This window comes from Lithobates pipiens, unplaced genomic scaffold, assembly GCF_037356315.1.
Source record: "Lithobates pipiens isolate NorthernLeopardFrog02 unplaced genomic scaffold, aLitPip1_a1.2 Scaffold_19, whole genome shotgun sequence".
Taxonomy (NCBI): domain Eukaryota; kingdom Metazoa; phylum Chordata; class Amphibia; order Anura; family Ranidae; genus Lithobates; species Lithobates pipiens.
This window is the reverse complement of record NW_027507764.1, coordinates 7,938,352-7,959,068: the sequence shown is the minus strand read 5'-3', so window position 1 is coordinate 7,959,068 and position 20,717 is coordinate 7,938,352. Positions and strand designations below refer to the sequence as shown.

At 43.8% G+C, this 20,717-nt stretch overlaps 1 protein-coding gene across 1 annotated transcript in view; it reads right to left on the bottom strand.

Moving 5' to 3' along the window:
* LOC143997897 (uncharacterized) overlaps positions 1–19,885 on the bottom strand; it is a 31,184-nt gene extending 11,299 nt beyond the window's left edge. Inside the window, exon 1 of the mRNA XM_077493720.1 lies at positions 17,731–19,885. Coding sequence (XP_077349846.1) covers positions 17,731–19,452 — 1,722 coding nt within the window. The 5' untranslated portion in view covers positions 19,453–19,885. The remainder of the gene's footprint in view (positions 1–17,730) is intronic.
* Positions 19,886–20,717: the final 832 nt, after the last annotated feature.

The window sequence follows — 20,717 nt, the reverse complement described above, 5'->3', positions numbered from 1 at the left end:
GGTTATGGGAAACACATCCAGCAGACGTTGGGCTTCTGCCCATACCCCCGGTTACTCTACAGCTGATTCCAGGAGCAGTTCTCCCTCAGCAGAAACAGTACCCACTCAGTGCGCCCCAGGAAGCAGCTATAGAACTACAAGTGGAGGCTCTACTTAAAAGTGGAGCATTAAAAGAAATACATTTACCAGCCAATACCCCATTGTATCCAGTTAAGAAAAAGACATTGGGGGATGGCCCAATAAGGTATAGGATGGTACAGGACTTAAGGGCAATAAACAAAATATTGGCCCCAATAACGCCATTAGTACCGAACCCGCATACCTTACTGTCAGAAATACCATCAGATAGCTCCTCATTTACAGTTGTAGACTTGGCAAATGCTTTCTTTTCTGTACCCCTGGCGGAGGAATGTCAACCATGGTTCGCGTTCCGCCTTCGAAACCGTCAGCTAACCTGGACACGCCTACCTCAAGGAATGGCGCATTCGCCAACTCTATACTCACAAGCCCTGCAGACAGTGTTAGGAGAATGGCTACCGCCTGACACTTGTGTATTGTTGCAATATGTAGATGACCTATTGTTATGTTGTCCAGATAACGATACTTGTTTAAAAGCCACTCTATCATTGTTACAATTCCTGGCTGAAAAAGGGTGCAAGGTGAATAGAACTAAGTTACAGGTATGTCAGAAAAAGGTTGTCTTTTTGGGCCACTGTATATCCCAGGGTACTCGACACCTCACTGAAGACCGAGTCCAGGCCATAAGACAAATGAATATCCCACGCAACTTTAAGCAACTTCGTATGTTTCTGGGAATGGTGTCATATTGTAGACAATGGATACCACATGCCAGTTCTCTGATGCAGCCATTATATGATTGCTTGAAAATAGTACCCTATGTACTCACAGAAGCAGGTCATGAATCTTTTAGCACCTTAAAAAGGTTACTAATTTCGGCACCTGCGATCGGGATCCCTGATTATACCAAAACATTTCATTTGTACATTGCTGAAATCACGGGACACGCAACAGGGGTGTTGACACAACAACACATCAAACAAAGGCCGGTAGCATACTTCTCGGCGGCTCTCGATCCTGTCTCTAGAGGATCACCGTCCTGTGTACGAGCAGTTGCAGCAGTGTCAATTATCATTGACAAATCCTCAGAAATTGTCTTAGACAATCCTGTAGTGGTACATACCACACATGACATACACGCCATCTTATCACAGGTCCAACCAAAACACATATCAATGGCAAGGCAGCTGCGTCTACAATGCACTTTGCTCCTACCCCCCAATGTTACCTTTCAGCGATGCACTTCTTTTAACTTAGCACAGCTTTTACCATTACAGACAGATTTGACAGGGGGGAGTAATGATGATAATGGTGTAGACACAGCACAAGATACTCAGGATTCTGACACACTTTCGTTTCAGGACATAACATCTGATGAACACGATTGTTTTCAACTTATGGAACAAGAAACCACGGGGTTCCCACATGTCACAGACATACCCATTGCAAATGCAGAACACACACTGTACATAGATGGTAGTAGATTTGCCGATGACAAAGGTAAATATCACACAGGTTATGCTGTGGTAACGGACACACAGGTAATTGAGGAAAAGTCACTACCAGCACACATGTCGGCACAAGAAGCGGAACTAACCGCTCTAGAGAAAGCCCTAGAACACTTGGAGGGACAAGAAGGGAACATTTACACTGATTCCGCATACGCCTACGGTGTGGCACATGATTATGGCCACATATGGAAAGCTAGAGGTTACCTTACAGCAGCAGGCACACCTGTTAAACATGGTGAAGGAATCAAAAGAGTCCTGAACAATCTTCAAAAGGTTATAAGAGTAGCCATCATGAAGATAGCGGCACACACGAGCGCAAAAACAACTGAGGCAAAAGGAAACGCATTTGCAGATTTAACTGCAAAGAAGGCAGCTCTAGGGGAAGTAAGCCCTGAGACCTTAGCCACGGTACAGGTGAGTATGCCCGAAACCACATGGCAGCAGCTAATGGAACTACAGGAACAAGCAGGGGCTATTGAGAAGGACCGTTGGGTTAAGGAGGGAGCTGCACCAGGCCTTGACAATGTATGGAGAGAAGGAGACAAAATATGTCTACCCGCTTCTCTATACCCCGCAATGGCAGCGGCTGTTCACTTACCCACTCATGTCAGCTCCAATTCTATGTATAGGATTGTAAGCCAAGGATGGCTAGCCCCTGGATTCAGTAGTACTGCAAGGAACTACTGTGCTGCATGCCAAATCTGTCTGATTAATAACCCAGGACAGAGAGTGAAAACCCCACGTAAACATCAGGTCCGGGCCCAATATCCCTTTCAGAGACTGCAGATTGACTACATACAAATGCCTAAGAGCGGCCCCTTTGAATTTGTTCTCGTGTGCATCTGCCTATTTTCAGGCTGGTCCGAAAGTTATCTTGTGAAATCAGCTACGGCAAAAGCCACCGCCAAGAAACTGATTACTGAGCTGATACCTAGGTTTGGTCTCCCAGAAACAATAGAATCAGATAGGGGGACACATTTCACGGGAGAAATAATGCAAAATGTGATGGCAATGTTAGGGGTTCAACAAAGTTTTCATACTCCTTACCATCCACAGAGTTCAGGATCAGTAGAAAGAGTAAATGGTACAATCAAGCTGAAAATACAAAAAGCTATGCAGGAGTTGAACAAACCATGGCCTGAGTGCCTAGCTTTAGCTTTGTTCTCTATTAGGTACACCCCAACAGGAAAAACAGGGTTATCCCCATATGAAATACTGTTTGGAAGTGCACCTAGATTAGGTTTATATTTTCCTCAAAGTATGCAATTACAATGTGATAGTTTAACTACGTATGTAATACAGTTGCAACAGCGTCTGACTAAAATCCACAAGAGTGTGTATTCTTCTCTTCCAGACCCTAATTCTGTCACAGGTACTCACGATCTACAACCAGGAGACTATGTGTATGTAAAGAAACATACCAGAAAGACACTGGAACCAATGTTTGAAGGTCCTTTCCAGGTGCTATTGATTACAGCAACCTCAGTGAAATTGGAAGGGAAACCTACCTGGATCCACGCTTCTCATTGTAAAAAGGAGCCAGTTGGCAAATGACAACATGTATCTTTTTATTGTTTCAGTAATTCTGGCTAATAGTTTGGTTACCTCACAGAATAAAATACACAAGGATGAAGGATTTTCTAAAAAAATGTTATTACTGAAGTTTAAATATGTTTATGCCCAGAAGTCAGGATATGAGAAATGTTGGATTTGTAGCAAATTACACCCCAGCACAGCAAGTATACCACTGATGGCAGTTCCTATAAACTATACTGATCTTGCTAACAGTAGCATTAACATAATTAGAACAAATACCAGCGAGACAGTAATGTTTAAGTCAAATGGTCTCGCCTTTTTCCCTGATTGGTGTTTCAGCTTAGGGAACACAACGGGAGGAAATGGAGAATGCCAAGACAGCAAGTTTAATTTGTCCATTGTCCTATTAAATGGAAGCTTCTATCCCAGTAATTCCAGCACACACCAGACATTATCTGACTTCCTCACTAACATTGTGGATAATAATGTTAGGTGGTTAGTATCCAACTTATCCCTCTATGGATACACCTCTCGTTATAGAAATGATATCAGTTCAAGATCAGTAGCTCTAGGAAACAATATATACATCTGTTGTGAGGATAAATGTTATACTTGGATACCTAGAAGAGCTCAGGGATGGTGCTACCTCGCAAGTTTAGTACCAGTAATGGGAGTAGTAGGTGATGAACGAGGTGATCACCTATTAGAAGCTAGCATGCACCCTAGATATCCCCTCAGGTATCGTAGTAAAAGAGAAATATTCCTGAAGAAGGACATGGCATGGGCTTGGTTCCCGTCCTGGACAGGATGGGGTATAGACTTAATGAAACGACTAAATAACTATACAGGAATTATTAATGATGTTTTGGAGAAAAACTCTGATGACATTACTAAGTTAAATCTAGAGACCAGAGCCATCAGACAACAATTAGAATTACATGAATTAGCAATTGAAAGTATGAGTGCAGCACTGACAGGACTCTGTGAGACTACTGAGGACTATGAGTGCTGTACTTGGATACATAACACCAGCATTGAGGTACCTGACTATTATGACATCATTGCACAACACCGTACGGAAGTAAAGAATTTACAAGAGAAGGCCCGAAATATTGGTCGCGACTGGGATCCGTTTGGTGGAACTTTTAGTTTCTCAGGGTTATTCTCTTGGGTTAAGAAGGCAGCAATGACGATTATAGTGGTGCTCTTATTCGTATTTTTCTTTTATGCATGCTTTAAACTGCTCATGTGCTTTTGCAAGAAAGCCAAGGTAAATGATGCGGAAAAGATGGAACTTTTGTGAAGATAGGTAGATTTAGTTTCTTGACATCACCCATCTGTCAGAAAAGCCACTCTTCCTGAATTTTAGATGTTGGTACTGTCCAGGGGGATGGGTGTATACCCCTCTGACAACTCGCGGTCAGGGAGAGTACTCTGGATATAGGCTGACTAGAACTTGTTCAGGTGGACCCAGGGCAAGAGGGAGGGGTGATGTCAAAGGGGGAAATGTAAGGATTAAGGGGTGTCAAAACAAAATGGTTGACAGTATGTCTTTCTAAATAATTGTCTTTCTCTATCCTTCTCTGTAAAATAAGGACTCGTCATCTTTAGTCACGTACGCATAAGGAGAGGCCGCATCAGCCCTAAAAAGCAGTCTACGCCCAGAAGATTGTCTTATCAGCTGATAACACCCGGAGAATTGTCTTTCCTTTGCAAAAATGTTGTTTTTTTACATTTGCTGATGTTTGCCCTTTTCTGTCTATAAAAGATGTAATAAAGAAGCCTCAGAGTCAGAGTCAGTCAGAGACAGTCAGAGTTAAGAACGGACTTCTGAGCAGAAATACTGAATAATACCTCCGTGTCTCTTTGCTTAGATAAGAACTCTAACTAACAATTGGGAAACGGTAACATAACCTGACAAATAGGTGACTTGTTGAGGTCACACCTAACAGGGGACATAATATGAGGGCACACTGTGATGGGGGGACATAATATGAGGGCACACTGTGATGGGGGACATAATATGAGGGCACATAATATGAGTGCACACTGTGATGGGGGACATAATATGAGGGCACACTGTGATGGGGAGACATAATATGAGGGCACACTGTGATGGGGGGGACATAATATGAGGGCACATTGTGGTGGGGGACATAATGCGAGGGCACACTGTGATGGGGGGACATAATATGAGGACACACTGTGATGGGGGGACATAATATGAGGACACACTGTGATGGGGGGACATAATATGAGGGCACACTCTGATGGAGGGGAGATAATATGAGGACACACTGTGATGGGGGGACATAATATGAGGGCACACTGTGATGGGGGACATAATATGAGGGCTGTGTGATGAGGGGACATAATATGAGGGCTGTGATGGGGGGGCATAATATGAGGACACACTGTGATGCGGGGGACATAATATGAGGGCACACTGTGATGGGGGACATAATACGAGGGCACACTGTGATGGGGGACATAATACAAGGGCACACTGTGATGGGGGACATAATATGAGGGCACATTGTGATGGGGGACATAGTTTCAGGACACACTGTGATGGGGGACATAATTTCAGGACACTGTGATGGGGGGACATCATTTCAGGACACACTGTGATGGGGGGACATCATTTCTGGACACACTGTGGTGGGGGGACATAATTTCTGGACACACTGCGATGGGGGGACATAATTTCTGGACACACTGCGATGGGGGGACATAATTTCTGGACACACTGTGGTGGGGGGACATAATTTCTGGACACACTGCGATGGGGGGGACATAATTTCTGGACACACTGCGATGGGGGGACATAATTTCTGGACACACTGTGGTGGGGGGACATAATTTCTGGACACACTGTGATGGGGGGACATAATTTCTGGACGCACTGTAATGGGGACAAAATTTCTGGACACACTGTGGTGGGGGGGACATAATTTCTGGACACACTGTGATGGGGGAACATAATTTCTGGACACACTGTGATGGGGGGACATAATATGAGGGCACACTGTGATGGGGGGGATAATTATATGAGGGCACACTGTGATGGGGGACATAATATGAGGGCACATTGTGATGGGGGACATAATTTCAGGACACACTGTGATGGGGGGACATAATATGAGGGCACACTGTGATGGGGGGGATAATTATATGAGGGCACACTGTGATGGGGGACATAATATGAGGGCACATTGTGATGGGGGACATAATTTCAGGACACACTGTGGTGGGGGGACATAATTTCTGGACACACTGTGATGGGGGGACATAATTTCTGGACACACTGTGATGGGGGGACATCATTTCTGGACACACTGTGGTGGGGGGACATAATTTCTGGACACACTGTGATGGGGGGACATAATTTCTGGACAGAGGGTGGTTTGTTTTCTCTTACTCTCCTGGATACTCTGAGGGCTCAGCTCCAGTTGCCAGTAGTAAATATGGCAACATGTGGTGAAGTAAATGTGATGGGGGACATAATATGAGGGCACACTGTGATGGAGGACATAATACGAGGGCACACTGTGATGGGGGACATAATACGAGGGCACACTGTGATGGAGGACATCATACGAGGGCACACTGTGATGGAGGACATCATACGAGGGCACACTGTGATGTGGGACATAATATGAGGGCACACTGTGATGGGGGGGATAATAATTTGAGGGCACACTGTGATGGGGGACATAATATGAGGGCGCACTGTGATGGGGGGACATAATATTTAAAGCACACTGTGATGGGGGGGACATAATATGAGGGCACATTGTGATGGGGGGCCCATCACAGTGTGCCCTCATATTATGTCCCCCATCACCGTGTGCCCTCATATTATGTCCCCCATCACAGTGTGTCCTCATGTTATGTCCCCCGCATCACAGTGTGTCCTCATATTATTATCCCCCCCATCACAGTGTGCCCTCATATTATGTCCCCCATCACAGTGTGCCCTCATATTATGTCCCCCATCACAGTGTGCCCTCATATTATGTCCCCCATCACAGTGTGCCCTCATATTATGTCCCCCGCATCACAGTGTGTCCTCATATTATGTCCCCCATCACAGTGTGCCCTCATATTATGTCCCCCATCACAGTGTGCCCTCATATTATGTCCCCCATCACAGTGTGCCCTCATATTATGTCCCCCATCACAGTGTGCCCTCATATTATGTCCCCCCATCACAGTGTGCCCTCATATTATGTCCTCCATCACAGTGTGCCCTCATATTATGTCCTCCATCACAGTGTGCCCTCATATTATGTCCCCCATCACAGTGTGCCCTCATATTATGTCCCCCATCACAGTGTGCCCTCATATTATGTCCCCCCATCACAGTGTGCCCTCGTATTATGTCACCCCATCACAGTGTGCCCTCGTATTATGTATCCCCCATCAATGTGTGCCCTCATATTATGTCCCCTATCACAGTGTGCCCTCGTATTATGTCCTCCATCACAGTGTGCCCTCGTATTATGTCCCCCATCACAGTGTGCCCTCATATCATGTCCCCCATCACAGTGTGCCCTCATATCATGTCCCCCCATCACAGTGTGCCCTCATATTATGTCCCCCCATCACAGTGTGCCCTCCTATTATGTCCCCCATCACAATGTGCCCTCATATCATGTCACCCCACCACAGTGTGCTTTAAATATTATGTCCCCCCATCCCAGTGTGCCTTCATATTATGTCCCCCATCACAGTGTGCCCTCATATTATGTCCCCCATCAAAGTGTGCCCTCGTATTATGTCCTCCATCACAGTGTGCCCTCGTATTATGTCCCCCATCACAGTGTGCCCTCATATTATGTCCCCCCCATCTCAGTGTGCCCTCATATTATGTCCCCCCATCACAGTGTGCCCTCATATTATGTCCCCCCATCACAGTGTGCCCTCATATTATGTCCTCCCATCACAATGTGCCCTCATATTATGTCCCCCCATCACAGTGTGCTTTAAATATTATGTCCCCCCATCATAGTGTGCCCTCATATTATGTCCCCCCATCACAGTGTGCCCTCATATTATTATCCCCCCCATCACAGTGTGCCCTCATATTATGTCCCCCATCACAGTGTGCCCTCATATTATGTCCTCCATCACAGTGTGCCCTCGTATTATGTCCCCCATCACAGTGTGCCCTCATATTATGTCCCCCCCATCACAGTGTGCCCTCATATTATGTCCCCCATCACAGTGTGCCCTCATATTATGTCCCCCATCACAGTGTGCCCTCATATTATGTCCTCAATCACAGTGTGCCCTCATATTATGTCCCCATCACAGTGTGCCCTCATATTATGTCCCCATCACAGTGTGCCCTCATATTATGTCCCCCCATCACAGTGTGCCCTCATATTATTATCCCCCCATCACAGTGTGCCCTCATATTATGTCCCCCATCACAGTGTACCCTCATATTATGTCCTCAATCACAGTGTGCCCTCATATTATGTCCCCATCACAGTGTGCCCTCATATTATGTCCTCCCATCACAGTGTGCCCTCATATTATGTCCCCCCATCACAGTGTGCCCTCATATTATGTCCCCCCATCACAGTGTGCCCTCATATTATGTCCCCCCATCACAGTGTGCCCTCATATTATGTCCCCCCATCACAGTGTGCCCTCATATTATGTCCCCCATCACAGTGTGCCCTCATATTATGTCCTCAATCACAGTGTGCCCTCATATTATGTCCCCATCACAGTGTGCCCTCATATTATGTCCTCCCATCACAGTGTGCCCTCATATTATGTCCCCCATCACAGTGTGCCCTCATATTATGTCCTCCATCACAGTGTGCCCTCATATTATGTCCCCCCATCACAGCGTGCCCTCATATTATGTCCCCCCATCACAGTGTGCCCTCATATCATGTCCCCCATCACAGCGTGCCCTCATATTATGTCCCTCCCATCACAGTGTACCCTCATATTATATCCTCCATCACAGCATGCCCTCGTATTATGTCCTCAATCACAGTGTGCCCTCATATTACGCCCCCCCCATCACGCTGTGCCCTCATATTATGTCCCCCATTACAGTGGGCCCTCATATTATGTCCCCCCCATCACAGTGTGCCCTCATATTATGTCCCCCATCACAGTGTACCCTCATATTATGTCCTCAATCACAGTGTGCCCTCATATTATGTCCCCATCACAGTGTGCCCTCATATTATGTCCCCCCCATCACAGTGTGCCCTTATATTATGTCCCCCATCACAGTGTGCCCTCATATTTATTTATTTATTTCATTAAAGAGTTTATTGAGGCAAATAATAATACAATAGGAGCAAGAAACACAATGTGATCCACGGTTATGCAATCAGATAAACTAAAGATTATCTTCAGAACCATAATACAACGTACCAGGAGATGGCACCAAAGTAGCAAAATATGATGGCTATCAGCCAAATAGTTCCACTTCAAACGAGAATCAAAAATACTATAACAATGCTATTGAATAGAGTTATCAAACAGAATTTGAATACCTCGGGCAGATTCAACCAGAAAACATGTTTCCATTGTGTTTGACAGAGATTAGGAGAGTCAGATAGCCTCAGAAGAGCATTACAGAAAGAATAGTTGGCAGAGAATAGCAGAGAAAAGCTTGGGAAGGGGGGAGGGTAGGGGCCTTGGGGGGGAAGAAAAAAAGAAAAATAAGACAAGGCGAATGGGTAAAAGAGGGGTGAAAAGAATAGAAGGAGAAAGGGGAAATCAGAAATGAAGGGTCAACCCCTAGAACCAGAGGGTTCGCCACCATGTAACTTCGAGAGATGTGGATCGGTCCTTCAGGGCAGTGTACTGCCCCGACTCAACCTGAGGCAATCTCTGCGAATGTCGGAGAGTGCCTGAAGACATCCATGGCTGCCAAGTTCCCAGGAAACTCTCCACTTTTTCATCTGCTTGAGCCCTTGTGTTTTCCATTTCGTAAATGTCTGCAACTCTGTGGAGCCAATCCTTTACGGAAGGGACCAAGGAGGACTTCCAGTGCACTGGAATGTGTGCCCTCATATTATGTCCCCCATCACAGTGTGCCCTCATATTATGTCCCCCATCACAGTGTGCTCATATTATGTCCCCCATCACAGTGTGCCCTCATATTATGTCCCCCATCACAGTGTGCCCTCATATTATGTCCCCTGTTAGGTGTGCCCTCATATTATGTCCCCCATCACAGTGTGCTCATATTATGTCCCCCATCACAGTGTACCCTCATATTATGTCCTCCATCACAGTGTGCCCTCATATTATGTCCCCCATCACAGTGTGCCCTCATATTATGTCCTCCATCACAGTGTGCCTTAATATTATGTCCCCCATCACAGTGTACCCTCATATTATGTCCCCCATCACAGTGTGCCCTCATATTATGTCCCCCATCACAGTGTGCCCTCATATTATGTCCCCCATCACAGTGTGCCCTCATATTATGTCCCCCATCACAGTGTACCCTCATATTATGTCCTCCATCACAGTGTGCCCTCATATTATGTCCCCCATCACAGTGTGCTCATATTATGTCCCCCATCACAGTGTACCCTCATATTATGTCCTCCATCACAGTGTGCCCTCATATTATGTCCCCCATCACAGTGTGCCCTCATATTATGTCCCCCATCACAGTGTGCCCTCATATTATATCCCCCATCACAGTGTGCCCTCATATTATGTCCCCCATCACAGTGTGCCCTCATATTATATCCCCCATCACAGTGTGCCCTCATATTATGTCCCCCATCACAGTGTACCCTCATATTATGTCCCCCATCACAGTGTGCTCATATTATGTCCCCCATCACAGTGTACCCTCATATTATGTCCTCCATCACAGTGTGCCCTCATATTATGTCCCCCATCACAGCGTGCCCTCATATTATGTCCCCCATCACAGTGTGCCCTCATATTATATCCCCCATCACAGTGTGCCCTCATATTATGTCCCCCATCACAGTGTGCCCTCATATTATATCCCCCATCACAGTGTGCCCTCATATTATGTCCTCCATCACAGTGTGCCCTCATATTATGTCCCCCATCACAGTGTGCCCTCATATTATGTCCCCCATCACAGTGTGCCCTCATATTATATCCCCCATCACAGTGTGCCCTCATATTATGTCCTCCATCACACTGTGCCCTCATATTATATCCCCCATCACAGCGTGCCCTCATATTATGTCCTCCATCACAGTGTGCCCTCATATTATGTCCCCCCATCACAGCGTGCCCTCATATTATGTCCCTCCATCACAGTGTGCCCTCATATCATGTCCCCCATCACAGTGTGCCCTCATATTATATCCTTCATCACAGCATGCCCTCGTATTATGTCCTCAATCACAGTGTGCCCTCATATTACGCCCCCCCCCCCCATCACGCTGTGCCCTCATATTATGTCCCCCATCACAGTGTGCCCTCACATTATGTCCCCTATCACAGTGTGACCTCATATTATGTCCCCCATCACAGTGTGCCCTCATATTATGTCCCCCATCACAGTGTGCCCTCATATTATGTCCCCCATCACAGTGTGCCCTCATATTATTTCCCCCATCACAGTTTGCCCTCGTATTATGTCCCCCATCACAGTGTGCCCTCATATTATGTCCCCTCCATCACAGTGTGCCCTCATATCATGTCCCCCATCACAGTGTGCCCTCATATTATGTCCCCCCATCACAGTGTGTCCTCATATTATGTCCCCCATCACAGTGTGCCCTCATATTATGTCCTCCATCACAGTGTGCCCTCATATTATGTCCCCCCATCACAGCGTGCCCTCATATTATGTCCCCCCATCACAGTGTGCCCTCATATCATGTCCCCCATCACAGCGTGCCCTCATATTATGTCCCTCCCATCACAGTGTACCCTCATATTATATCCTCCATCACAGCATGCCCTCGTATTATGTCCTCAATCACAGTGTGCCCTCATATTACGCCCCCCCCATCACGCTGTGCCCTCATATTATGTCCCCCATTACAGTGGGCCCTCATATTATGTCCCCCCCATCACAGTGTGCCCTCATATTATGTCCCCCATCACAGTGTACCCTCATATTATGTCCTCAATCACAGTGTGCCCTCATATTATGTCCCCATCACAGTGTGCCCTCATATTATGTCCCCCCCATCACAGTGTGCCCTTATATTATGTCCCCCATCACAGTGTGCCCTCATATTTATTTATTTATTTCATTAAAGAGTTTATTGAGGCAAATAATAATACAATAGGAGCAAGAAACACAATGTGATCCACGGTTATGCAATCAGATAAACTAAAGATTATCTTCAGAACCATAATACAACGTACCAGGAGATGGCACCAAAGTAGCAAAATATGATGGCTATCAGCCAAATAGTTCCACTTCAAACGAGAATCAAAAATACTATAACAATGCTATTGAATAGAGTTATCAAACAGAATTTGAATACCTCGGGCAGATTCAACCAGAAAACATGTTTCCATTGTGTTTGACAGAGATTAGGAGAGTCAGATAGCCTCAGAAGAGCATTACAGAAAGAATAGTTGGCAGAGAATAGCAGAGAAAAGCTTGGGAAGGGGGGAGGGTAGGGGCCTTGGGGGGGAAGAAAAAAAGAAAAATAAGACAAGGCGAATGGGTAAAAGAGGGGTGAAAAGAATAGAAGGAGAAAGGGGAAATCAGAAATGAAGGGTCAACCCCTAGAACCAGAGGGTTCGCCACCATGTAACTTCGAGAGATGTGGATCGGTCCTTCAGGGCAGTGTACTGCCCCGACTCAACCTGAGGCAATCTCTGCGAATGTCGGAGAGTGCCTGAAGACATCCATGGCTGCCAAGTTCCCAGGAAACTCTCCACTTTTTCATCTGCTTGAGCCCTTGTGTTTTCCATTTCGTAAATGTCTGCAACTCTGTGGAGCCAATCCTTTACGGAAGGGACCAAGGAGGACTTCCAGTGCACTGGAATGTGTGCCCTCATATTATGTCCCCCATCACAGTGTGCCCTCATATTATGTCCCCCATCACAGTGTGCTCATATTATGTCCCCCATCACAGTGTACCCTCATATTATGTCCTCCATCACAGTGTGTCTGTTACCGGCCTCAAAATGTGAATTAAGAGAGCCGATGATTGTAGACGCAATGAGATAAGGTGATCAGCTTGGCGTGGACTGCAAAGAATCACACAAACAGCATGAGATATGACCACTGACTTTATGGCTGGAAGTAGTTTAATTTTTACATAACAATACATCTTTTACATTTTTATAGTCACATGTTTATAACCATTAACAATATATATAATACCGATTTTAACTAAAGTATTTTAAAACGTAGTTATAACAATGAACATTACTAAATTTAATAACATATATATCCCTGTTATTCAGTGTTATAGATAATTATCTTTATCTCTCTGGTACATTTTAAGTGTGCAATAATCATACTAGCAATGCATTGCTTTAATACAAATATTTTCATGGTAGTACTCTTTTTTAACCACTAGATGGTGCACATTGCATGTCTGTATGATGCAATACATAAGCTTTACATACAATAGTTTTTTTTATATTAAATAACAGAAAACATGTGCTTCTATAAATCTATGCAATTTCCAATAAATCAGGTTTAAATATACCTATTTAGAACGGTTTAGTGTTTATCATAGACATTTGTTCTGACTAATGCAGTATTTTCATGTTCTTATGCACTTTTCACTTGTTTCTTACACATGCTGTTCTAAACTTCTAATTACAGCAAAACTATAGCATAAAATCTGCTGAGACTTTTTCTGCATCTGCTCAAGATGTTTAGGAATCTTTCTATCACAGGTTAATACAGATTAGGAACGATTTAGAGTACATACCTGCAAAGAATCACACAAACAGCATGAGATATGACCACTGACTTTATGGCTGGAAGTAGTTTAATTTCCAGTCACATGGTGTGTGGCCTTATATAGACTCTGTTTGTGTACCTTCTCTGCCATCTACTGGTTATTAATAGAATAGAAGGGAGATGTTTAGAAATATAAAAAAAAAATGAATATGTACTTTGCTTTGGGGTGTCTGTTTTGTGACCATATAAACCCCAGTCCGTCACACTCTCCCCTCCTTCAGTTAATGGCTCCCGACATTAAACTCAATTGGTATCTGAACACTATTTAGTGATTTAAGTAACCCAAATAGGTACTTGTTGCCACCAAGGAGCTACATTAACTACCTGGCATGTCATGGGAGTAGCTAGCATTGTAGGAGTTTGTATGGTGTGAACCTGACTTGGTCTGTATCTTGGCTGACCTAGTGTGTCATATGTAAAGATCTCTTTAGGCTTAGCTTGTCTGGTAGATCTTCTGACAGGAGTTGAGTCTTCTCCATCAACATCATTTTCCATTTGCATATCTTGGTTCACAGGTAAGTCTTGACTTAATGAGGGTAATTCTGCAATGTCTAGTCCCACCATATCTGTAGCCCAGATTTGGTCGCCAACTATTGTTCCATCATTTTGTTCTTGTTCAACATTGGGTGTGGTAGTTGTAGGATAGAACTCTTCAGCAGAAACTCTTAATGGGATTTTCTGTTTGTTTTGAGAGTTTGGTTGAGACACAACACAATCATGACTTTCTGTAGTCTCTGGTATATAAGGATAATACCATCTTTCTTCATCTGAATATTCCTCCTCCTGGTCCACATCCATTCTGGTATCCTTTCTGTTACTTGATTGCCTTTGTTTCATCGGTACTCTTGGAATGTGTCCTTCAATTGGTAGGTAATTTACTGGTAGTAAAAGATTTCTGTGCAGTACTCGAATAGTCTTTTTACCACTTTCAGGCTGAATTTTGTACACAGGCCCATCTTTGATTCTTTCTACCACTTTGTGTACTGATTCTTCCCAGTATGAACGAAGTTTACCAGGTCCTCCTCTTTCAGAGAGATTTCGTACTAAGACCCGATCACCCGGTTGAAGAGGTGCTCCTTTTATCTTTTTGTCATAGTACTTCTTCCCTTTAGCAGATGATTTTTTGCTATTCTCGGATGCGATTTTGTAAGCTTCTTGCATTCTAGATGCCCATTTCTGAGTAAATGTTGGTTGACTTTCTGATTCCTTTTCCAAATTTAGGTTGAGCATTAGGTCAATTGGCAAACAAGGAGATCTTCCATACAATAGAAAGAATGGCGAGTATCCTGTGGCTTCATGCCTGGTGCAATTGTATGCATGAACCATATGTGGAAGATGTTCTTTCCAATCTGACTTTTTCTCTTCCTCTAAGGTGCGAAGCATCTGTAACAAAGTACGGTTCAGTCTCTCCACTGGGTTACCCTGTGGATGGTATGGAGTAGTTCTTGAATGAGAAATCCCTGCCAATCGTTGCAATGTCTGAAATAAGTTGTTTTCAAATTCTCTTCCTTGGTCATGGTGGAGTTTCTCTGGATAGCCAAAACGTGGTATGAAATCTTGAAAGATCTTTTCTGCCGCCGTTTTTCCAGATTTGTTCTTAGTTGGATACGCTTGTGCAAAGCGTGTGAAATGGTCAACTATTACAAGTATATACTCATATCCTCCTTTGCTTTTCTCCAAGTGAAGATAATCAATGGATACTAACTCCAAAGGTGAACTGGTAGTAATCGAACCCATAGGTGCTCTTTCGGTGATATTTGGACGCTTTTGTTTGATGCAGCTGCACTTCTTCAGCACATATTCATCAATGTCTTTTTGCATAAATGGCCAGTAAAATCGTTCACGTGCTAGGTGGGTTACCTTGTCAGTACCAATGTGACCCATGTCATCATGAAGATTTCTTAAGACCAATGGTTTTAACTTTTCTGGTAGAACTAGCTGTTTTCGGGTTCCAGAGTGTCGGTAGAGGATTCCTTCATCGACTCTGAGTTTATTCCATTCATGTATCAAACGTCTTGTTTTGCTGGTCATACTCTCCTTTTCTTTGTGGTTTGGAATCCAGTCGTTCTCCTTAAGCCAGACCACTTCTCTAATGTTGGTATCGTCTTGTTGTAATGCTCTGATATTCTCCTGAGTCATTGGGCAGATTGTCTGTCCTTTCAGCAATTCTTCGGCCACATCACTTTCTGAGTGAAGAGTCAATGAAGCCACCCATAATGCCTCTTCTTCGTCAACAGCTTTGCTCCCTTGCCACATAGCTGACACAACCTCAGATGGTACAAGCTCTGTGTACTCACTCAGATTCTTCGTGAGTTCCACCGGAAATCGTGACAGTGTATCTGCGTCTGCATTCTGTTTACCTGGCCTGTACTTGATATCGAAGTGGAAATCAGCCAACTCGCCAACCCAGCGATGACCCACAGCATTCAGTCTGGCAGTACTCAATACATATGTCAATGGGTTGTTGTCTGTGTAAACGGTGAATGTTGGAGCGTAGTACAAGTAATCTCTGAATTTGTCACAGACTGCCCACTTGAGAGCTAAAAACTCAAGTTTACCAGAGTGAAGATGGTAATTGCGCTCTGCTGGAGTCAATGTTCTGGAGCCAAACCCAATAACACAAAGTTTTTCTCCTTGTCGTTGGTATAGTACAGCACCTAGGCCTTCATTGGAAGCATCAGTGTGTAAGACGAAGGGTAAATCAAAATCAGGGTATGCTAGAATTGGTGGATTGGTTAGCATGTCCACCAGTCTGGATACTACAGCTTGATGTTTGGGTGTCCATTGAATCAGTGTTTTAGATGACACTTGTGCTTTGTTCCCATTTTTCTTCGTAGATTCCATCTGATTGTTTTTGGGGATGGATGTAGCAGATTCTTTCTCAGTGTTCTGCAAAAGTTCATACAGTGGTTTAGCAAGTCGAGAGAAATCTTGAATGAAGGACCTGTAGTAGCTCAGGAATCCTAACAAAGATCTGACTCCTCCCACTGTTTTTGGTTCTTTCCTTTTCAAATGTAATACCGCTTCAAGATCTTTTGGGTCAATTTTTATGCCTTCTTCTGACACCATTCGTCCAAGGTATCGAATCTGTCGTTTAAAGAGTTCACACTTCTTCGGTCTAAGTTTGATACCATGCTCACGCATTCGACTAAGCACTTGCCTAATATCATTGACATGCTCCTGAAAAGTTTTGGAGTAGCAAAGTACGTCATCCAAGTATGGAGAACAACATTTGTCTCTGATGCCCTCTAATACATTCTCCATGCATCTCTGAAAAGCTGCTGGGGCATTCGTTAATCCAAATGGAATACGGTTCCACTCCAGGAGTCCCCAGGGGGTGCTGAAAGCCGTCAGATGTCTGGAGTCTTCATGCACAAAGCCTTGATGATACGCACTACCCTGGTCCAGGATTGAGAACCACGTAAATCCTTCTTCTTCTGAGAGACCTTCCAAATTGACAGGTGGGTGCCACTTAACAGATTTGTTAGTGGGTAGCTGATTTCCAGTGTCCACTTGATTCAACTGGTTTACATGAAACACCCTTTTCTTCTGGTCAATTCCCTTTCCATCGTCTTTGTTTGGAGACAATGGTAGAATCTCAGCTGCTGGAGAAATGGTACCCAATACTGTTCTGGGTGGAAGGTAGATGTCATGTTGAGCACGGTTCAGTATAGGTATCTTCACCAGTTTAGAGAACCCATTTGGCACATCTACCACTGAAGGAAATAGTTCAAGTCCTTCCTCGACTGGATATTCGGGAAGTGGTTCAAATGGCATGATTCCTCCTTTCGGCCATGCTCTAATTCTGCATTTGACTTCACAGAGCTCGCCTCCTTTAATCTGGAGTCCCTTCTTCCCCACTTTGACCATACGACTATCGAATATTTCTCCTGGGTCAGTTGCTTGACTGACAGCATTTACAATGTTATTCGCTACACTCTGTCTTACTTTCATAGCTTCACTCAGCAAGATAGTCAGGTTTTGGGTGCTGTTTGGTCGGTCACGGTTTTCTCTGATCAATTCTTCGATAACATTAAACCCAAGAATTGGATTGTCATTACAGCAGTCACTCACCAGCATTGGCACATAAATGGCTGAGTTTCCATGTCCACTACTTTCGAATTCCAGGCAGACTTCAATCCACCCGATGAATGGAATGAGAGAACCATTTGCAGCTGTAATGGATAAGTTGTCATCACAAAGTAAATCTTGTATGTGCCTAATGGAGACACTGGGTAGAAACTTTTCTAACCATGCCTTCCCGACAATGCTGACCTGAGCTCCTGTATCCATCAACATGTCAACCGGTACACCATTCATCTGACATGACAGTAGGCATTTTCCTCCAATTAATTGTGTTACGTGTTGTTTGAAAAATCCATTCTCTTTTGGGAGTGCTCTAGTTGACCGGTGGGTGAATACCCTGTTTACCTTAGCATGGGACAGATCATTTGAGGTGGTCACTGGTTGTCCCTTTCCCAGTGACCGTCTGTCGTTTCCCGACTGCCTTCTTTTCTTCAAGCAATCAACCGCTCTGTGTCCTGTCCAACCACAGTAGAAACAATGGTAGCAGTTCTGACTCTCTCGTTTAATGCAATCATCACACCTGGGCTTGCAGTGAGTTGTATCTGGAACTTGAACATTGGTTAGTGGCTTAGTCATTTGGTTTCCAACAAGAGGAGTTAGCTTCATCATCTTTTCCAGGTTCTTTGTGAGAGCAGAGACCTGTGTTGTTAGTTCCATTAATGCCGTGTGATTTGCTCTAACATCTCCCTCAACTCTCTTTTGCAAGGTGTCTTTTTCACTATTCCCTGGTGTCTGTGATGAATGAACAGTAAGAGGTTTATGTTTAGGTGCACTGTTTAAGCGTCTCTGCCTTTCTGTTTCCTCATCAACTGATCTGGTGACTTGCTCTATGATAAAGTCATCCGTTACTGTCAAATCAGACACGTAAAGCTTGATATCTCGTCTAACATTAGAATTTTTCTCATTTAGTCCCTGATACAGTGTATGAAGGAATATGCCTTGCACCAGTTTTTTGTCATAGTTAAACTCTCGCCTATCATGTTGTGATGTAGACAGAACTTTTTGTTTTAACCCCACTAGCCTGTAAACAAATTGTTGTGCTGTTTCTCTTTCTTGCTGGGCAGCATTGCTAAGGTCCTGAAATAACTCATTACCACTTCGTTCTCTCATATGTGACTTCAAAAACCTTTTCAATTCAGCAACAGTAAGATCATCTTTGTCAGTCAACATATCTTTAAAATTACCAGGTTTGATTATTCTCAACACTGTGCGTATAATTTCAGATTCAGGGAATTTTTCTGTTAGACCCTCGTCAATTTGTCTGCACACGCTACTGTAACTCATGTCCGAACCATGATCTGAAATTACACCACCATGCATTTTAAATACTCTACGTGGCAATAAAGCAACAACATCAGTTAATCTCACCACCTCCGATACCTGTTCAGTCCTTGCAGTCCCACTACTTTTTTTTTTTTGCAGCGGTTGCAATGTCCACAGTTGGTGTACTTTCCTTGTTAAGTTTTAGTTCATTGATCTTGTCTTGGATGATGAGTAGGTAAGACATACCTTGATCTTCCAACTTTTCCAGCTGATCACTTCTCAAGTAGTCTTCAATAAATTCAACAAGTTCCATTTCGTTGGTACCAGTCACTGATGGAACGTCCACGTCTCTTTCATCTTCCAGCGTAATAGCGAGGCTATGCAGCTGTTCTTCATTAAGCAGATGAATTTGTTTCTGGATATCCCACATCAACGCACGACGAGGAGACGCCATCTCTGTTGCAATCTGAAGACTTGCACTCACAAGGCAGGTGACACTCACAACTCTCCTTGTAGCTCTGTAGCAGGCTCACGCTTGTCTCGCACTTCCCTCTCACTGGTAACACAACGAATCCCGGACGAGCCCCCAAAATGTTACCGGCCTCAAAATGTGAATTAAGAGAGCCGATGATTGTAGACGCGATGAGATAAGGTGATCAGCTTGGCGTGGACTGCAAAGAATCACACAAACAGCATGAGATATGACCACTGACTTTATGGCTGGAAGTAGTTTAATTTTTACATAACAATACATCTTTTACATTTTTATAGTCACATGTTTATAACCATTAACAATATATATAATACCGATTTTAACTAAAGTATTTTAAAACGTAGTTATAACAATGAACATTACTAAATTTAATAACATATATATCCCTGTTATTCAGTGTTATAGATAATTATCTTTATCTCTCTGGTACATTTTAAGTGTGCAATAATCATACTAGCAATGCATTGCTTTAATACAAATATTTTCATGGTAGTACTCTTTTTTAACCACTAGATGGTGCACATTGCATGTCTGTATGATGCAATACATAAGCTTTACATACAATAGTTTTTTTTATATTAAATAACAGAAAACATGTGCTTCTATAAATCTATGCAATTTCCAATAAATCAGGTTTAAATATACCTATTTAGAACGGTTTAGTGTTTATCATAGACATTTGTTCTGACTAATGCAGTATTTTCATGTTCTTATGCACTTTTCACTTGTTTCTTACACATGCTGTTCTAAACTTCTAATTACGGCAAAACTATAGCATAAAATCTGCTGAGACTTTTTCTGCATCTGCTCAAGATGTTTAGGAATCTTT